We start from the raw sequence: 6,271 nt of genomic DNA, 5'->3' as shown, positions 1-6,271 counted from the left end.
CATAAATGAGACATTGAAAGGTGGTTTATCCTGTGTCTCACATTTATGCCAAAAAGGCATTTTCATTTCCTCCAAATCCTAAAAGGTGCTGAAAGATCTTAACTTGAATTTAAACCAAAGAGTATGTAATTGGGAGGTTTTTATTATGCAACTAAATGCTACAGATACAGTGAAATGCCACTTGTTTTTGCATCTTTCTTGAAGACTTTTCATAATTTCCTTCACTTTTTTTCAAGGAGTCTTAATTTCAGTAACTTCGCATCTTTATCTGAAGAGCTCTAATTTATAATATTCAGGCACTAGCTTTGTATTCTTCATTGCACTTTCATATTCTTGTGTTACATGCCCGTATTATGGTTGCAAGTTTATGTGAAAATGACTTGAATAAAATGTTTCAAGCGTTCTACTTGTTGAAGTATTACACTTACTGCACAGGCCAGGTTCATCTCTCAGTGGGAAGGCTTCAGTTAAGGTTGTTATGTCTATGTGAAAATTAAGAAAGTTCTATGTTGCTGACGTGGTGTCAGAAAAAATGTCAAGGTAGAAACAAGAAATAAAAAATTTCAAGGCATGGCAAATTACCCCTCATACTACACAAAGAATTAACGTGTCAAGGCTTAACAGGAGGCATATGGTTCACCTGGACACACAATTTCCTTACCATACCTCTCTCAGTACAAACAGGAACTTACAAAGCACTTTCAGAATTTCTGCTCCATAAACTATGCTTTCACAGAGACAACATTTGAGCAGTACATGGTAGGAAGTCTATGTCCTCTAGAAATTGACTAACATATTAAACATGCAGTTACTCCAAGCACATTTTATCCTGTTATTTACATTCTCTATGTACAAGCCAGTGTCCTGTTGCCTCTTCAATCTGCATGCTAAACTGATGAAACAGTCTGAGTGGAGAAGCATCTCTTGTCCCTTCACTGAAGGACGATTACAGAAGAGCATGATTAAAAAGCTTGGAGACTTGTTCTAGTAAGTCGTCAAACATTTAAGTTTCAACTAATTGGCACTTTTAGCTTCACGTAAATGGAGATAAAACCAATGTAATATCTTTTAAAATTCATAAAATAAATGTAGAATTATTTCAGATATAACCCACTTTGTGTAATGTCTCTCTATTTAAAAAGTATTTCCTACCCTACTACTTATTAGAGCAAAGAGCTTCAAACTGAGAATTTCTCCAAGTGCTATTCCTAGAGCACAGAACCTGGAGTGGATCAGAATCTGTGAAAATACAAAAATGCAGTAAAAATTGCATATTATAATTGCAGAAAGTATATTAAAATCTATTCAAAATAAAGCATCTTCCAGTTCCCAAGTACCTTCTACCCCATTCTTCTATCTCATTTTTATATTAGATCACCTGCCTAGTATCACAAAACCATCTACCACCAGTCTACATTCACAAAGGAGCTCAACACTTTCACCCAATAATGTATTGCTGTAACTGAATTTTCATTCAAGCCCATTTTTCCTGATCTAATAATTCCATAAAAACTGATTAAAGAAAAATTTATGCCTGTTTGGAAGTCTACAAAATGGTCCCATCAATAATACGCCTGTTTGCTATTTAAAAAAAAGCCAATCACATTTAAACTAGTGATGACTGTCTTAAAAGATACTGAAAAATCTGAGATTGTTTGCTTTGCTGTTCACAACCTGAAGTGAAAAAAGTTATGCACCTGGAGCAGCCTAGTAGTATTTGACAGTATGTACCTGTCTAAAGATAATTTTTCTATGGTGTGGTGCTGAACTGAAAAGCATGGCTCTCAACATTTTAAAATTTAATCATCACAGAAAGAAATAACTTCCCATGTCACTATAAAAATAAATTGGTAGTACTTTGTGAGAGGTTTCTGTCTAAACAGTGCTACAGATGTGAATTAAGTTAAAATCACATATATGCTGAACATGGTATGTTGTTACAATGAAAAGAAAACATTCTAAACTTTATCAACGACCTCCAGGCAAGTTCACTTGGTTTTTCAGTTCACAAGTAAATTGCCCAGTTACACGTAAGAGATATTATCAAGCTTCCACCATCACTACTCATTTGTAAAATGTATTAAGGCTGTGATCCAGGCGAGTCACTCAAGCACCAGTAGAAAGTAGCAGTAACCCATTAAAATATGAAGTAATGCCAGTATCCTAATCTCTCTTCTTTCATTCATATTCAGTGTATGTTATCTTTTTTCTTTTCTTTAAAGTAAGAGCTCACAAGTATTTTTGAAGGAAAAAAAGGGATGTTTTGATAAGTCAGGCTTCCTTCAGGGAGAATTCTGTGGCCACAAATTACAGCTGTAATTATGCAGTAAGAAACTTGCTCAAATGCCAAGATAAACCAATGCTCCGAGATCTTTCAAGCACATGTAAAAAAGCACTTTACAACATTAGCTCCTTAGAATCTTGAGGGTTTTTTTCCAAACTATTTGCAATCTTTAGGGTTTTGATCCTTAAATAGGTACTCATCTGCTAAAAGAAAGGTAATATATCCATGAAAACTGTTTACAACTGATGACATCTACCAAAAGACATTTTTCTTGCCTTACACTGGAAGCAGTGAAGTCACATACCAAACCTTTGTTTGGTGCGGCATTCATCTAGGATTTATTTATTTATTTTATTTAAAGCTTTAAGGATTAACATATGCACCTGAAAATCCTGAAGTTTGTAGAAAGCAGGTAAATGCATAGCTTTTTCTGTGAAATATAACCCTACAAAACCACAGTAAACACATTTCTGTGCTTTATTTTGAAACTTCTGGCCTTAAATATTGTTCCATACGTTACAATGAAAATAACAGCAACAAACCCACTTCAAAATGGAAGGTTGTTTTAATTTCTCATTCCTCTGGGAGGCAATGCCATTAAATACAGTATTACATATACTGACATTTGTTCACTATATAGAAAAGAAAGTGTAAGTGCGGCAAACCATGCCTAAATATTAATACAGAATATATCAACTTGAAGGTTTAGTCTTCAAGAACTTCACACAAGATGGGACATGCATAATGTGGCATTATCTGTGCTTAGTCCAGGGCAAAGATCCTCATACTGCTGGCAGCCCAGGAGCCTGCTGGCTTTGGCTGGGATACAGAAAAACGCTGGGTTTTTTCAGTCTGCAATATGTATGAAGGCTATCTACACCTTAAGGGATGACATATTCTACAAATTTGCAGGGATTAAGAGCAGGCAAATCTGAGGAAATTGATAAAGGATTATTAAACACCCTAAGCTACAGTATCACAAGATGTCATTAAGCTGTTGTCTTGGTTTGAAAGACAGGTATTTGCTAAGAAAAGGCAAGAGCCCCCTCCCTTCCCATTATTATAGTTTTGGAATCAGGGTCTCTCAGGCAAAAGATAGGGGGATAGGAATGACAGTTCTTTACTAATATATCTAACAAGGCAAAGAGCAGAAACAACAACAGCTATAAAAACTGACAACAGAACAGAACAGAACAGTATAGCTCAGTTCCAGTCCCTTTTGGCCAAGGCCCTCTCTCCCTGCGCTCAGTTCCCGGTGCTGGGGGCAGGGCAGGGCCCGCGCAGCTGAAGGCGCTGGGTGATGGCGGCAGCGCCCAGGGGTGAGAGGGATGGGGGAGCGACTCCCCCCTCACGGTGTCGGTCGTGGAGCTTGGTAGTAGGATGTAGTAGGTAGTAGGATGGAGTGGGAAGGCAGCAGAGCGATGTCTGACGGCAGGGAATGTGGCTCCCGGCTTTGGGATGGCGGGGAGGATGCCAGGTAGGAGCCCTGCCCGTCTTCCCCCGACTCCACGAGCGAGAGCGGGCGCTGCCCCCACCTCTCTTCCCGATGTTCCCCCTCTCCCCACCCTCCGCGAGAGAAACTGTTACCCTAGCTAACTGAGCTAAGGTGTAGCCACAAATACTTAGCATAACAACGGGAAAAATTCCACAGAAGGAAAAGGGAAAGAATCAACCCCAACAGCTGTGAAACTGGAAGTTTGAAGAGATGGATGATGCAGGATGTATCACCGTGTGCTACCTCTATCCTTAAAGCATCCCTTTGACTACTTTCAAAGATACTAGGTTAGATGGGCATTTGGGGTGATGCAGGGCTATCCACAGGCATCTCAAAATGCCACGTGAGTAGTACAATCCAGTCATATACCAAGTTTATGAATTAATCTGATAATGAAAGGTAACTATATTTAAATAAACAACATTATTAAAGATTAATTACATGTTCAGAATTTCTTTCAATGAGGTAGTACGAAAAGCACCTGAAGAAGTATTCAATTAAAGTTTTTTGTCATATCCCAATCAGATTAACGCCCAATGTTAGACTGGCACTTAATAGTCAGATGTTTCTTCGTGTAAAAAATTATTTCAGGTTTTCACATTCTTTCAGAAAGTGCAAGACACACATCTTGAAGAATCCAGACAAATCTACCAGAACAAAGTATTAAAGACACCTTTTCATTTCTTCAAATTGGCAGTATAATCAGAGGACAGGGATCACAATGTAAAAGCATATTTTATTCTCTCCAGAAATTTTCATATTATGCTTACAACTGATAGACTTTTCCAGTTACCTAATACACTGATGAATTTATGAAGTCTCTTCAAGTTTAAGAATGTTTTACTTTGTCTCAGTTGAGATTATATATAGAACCTTTTTATTAACAACCAAATTCTCATACAAAGTACATTTTTTTACATACAAAAAAACCTTTCCAAATCCCCCTTCAAAGAATCTGTACTATTCCTACAGGGCACAAATTATGTTCCTAAAAACCCTTTATTCACTTGAGGGTATATTTCATGAATGGTGGCAGTATATAATGGGACTTATGAACCAGCACCAAATGCCCATTACATTAATCAACAGACAGCACACAGAATGAATTAAACAATCTTGATATTCTAAGATGGTAAATAATACCAGCTGCAATTCTGTAGGTTGCAAAGGATATAGACAGTACAACAAAGATGTTCAAACAGCAGTTGCAAAAAATTTTTTCTTTGAACGTCCATTTACGTATAGCCTAGTCATCAAATTTAATCTTTTTCCCCTGGAATGCTGTAATTTGAGACATTTGCTCTCTGCGTCTCCTGCTCGCTTCCCATGAAGGATGAAGAGGCTGCTCCGAAACTGCTTTCTTATTGTTACATTTAATATCCCCTGAAGCTTTTGCAAATGGTTTCTTCTTGAGCTTTGTTTCATTTTTAAGAAAACCTGTGCAAGTACAAAACAAGACATTAACTATACCATGTACCTTCATAAAAGTATGCAATCTATCTTGGAACTGCAGGTATTTTCAAAAATTTCATAATGAGCCATGGGGAATACAGTCCTCCAAATATTATTCACAACAAGATTTCTTCATCTAGCAGCCTGGTAAATTGCCATTCAGTAGACTGCAGATAGTTAGGATTTATTAATACTGACTACACTCAAAATTTATGTAGACAAACATTCAGCTCATTCTAAACTTTTTTTTCACAATAAACCAATGACTGTTACACAATGCAACTCAATATGACTGGAATTATATCCTCAATCCAATGAACTCCAAAATGGTATCACAGAACACAAATGGAATAAAATATTTCATAGTCAGTAGCTATTGAAGGAATTACTTATGAAATAAGGTACTAGTTACATAGAACATTACCTGTGCACAAGTAATGTTAACTGCTTGACAGACAGAAAAGCACTTTCCAGTATAAAACCTTATGTTAAGTATTTCTAATATGAGAAACAGAAAATAACAGAAAATGTCTACAGATTAAAATGAAAGCTGAAGCGTTTAACCACTTTAACAACAAATGTTAAAATATGTGCTACAAACTTGAAAAGAAACAAATACATCCTATCACGAATAGACTGCAGAGGCAACAAAATTTCAAAATGTTTTTCTCTCTCCTAATTTTACCAAGTTAAGTAATACATACCTGTTCTTTCATTTTTGAGAGGCGGGGCTTCAGTTTTTCTAAAACAAAAAGAGAAATTAAGATTTTTTCAGTAAAATTTTAAGATTGCAAACATCTGTGAATAAAGAATCATCAACACCAAAACACTCATGCAATAACTTTTAAACATAACATGCAAGCTTCTTTAATACTGCTCTACCCATGTTAATAAAGAAGTAGAAAAAAAATATTCAGAAGTGATTGAATTTGGGTTATCTAGTTAGGAATCTTATACATAAATCAGTGCCACTGTGAATATAAAAAATATGTATTGTCAAGGAAGCTTAAGAATACTGTAGAGTAGTTTCTGTGAAAATG

The 6,271-nt window shown here is 36.3% G+C and overlaps 1 protein-coding gene across 1 annotated transcript in view; it reads right to left on the bottom strand.

Annotated features, from left to right (window-relative positions):
- Nucleotides 1-4,495: 4,495 nt before the first annotated feature.
- SRFBP1 (serum response factor binding protein 1) overlaps nt 4,496-6,271 on the bottom strand; it is a 66,602-nt gene continuing 64,826 nt past the window's right edge. The window contains exons 7-8 of the mRNA XM_014874378.2: nt 5,936-5,973; nt 4,496-5,216 (exon numbers count right to left, since the gene is read on the bottom strand). Coding sequence (XP_014729864.1) covers nt 5,026-5,216; nt 5,936-5,973 — 229 coding nt within the window. The 3' untranslated portion in view covers nt 4,496-5,025. The remainder of the gene's footprint in view (nt 5,217-5,935; nt 5,974-6,271) is intronic.

This window comes from Sturnus vulgaris, chromosome Z (genome assembly GCF_052056855.1).
Source record: "Sturnus vulgaris isolate bStuVul1 chromosome Z, bStuVul1.hap1, whole genome shotgun sequence".
Lineage (NCBI taxonomy): Eukaryota > Metazoa > Chordata > Aves > Passeriformes > Sturnidae > Sturnus > Sturnus vulgaris.
The sequence above is the reverse complement of the archived record's forward strand: the minus strand, read 5'-3'. Positions and strand labels throughout refer to the sequence as shown.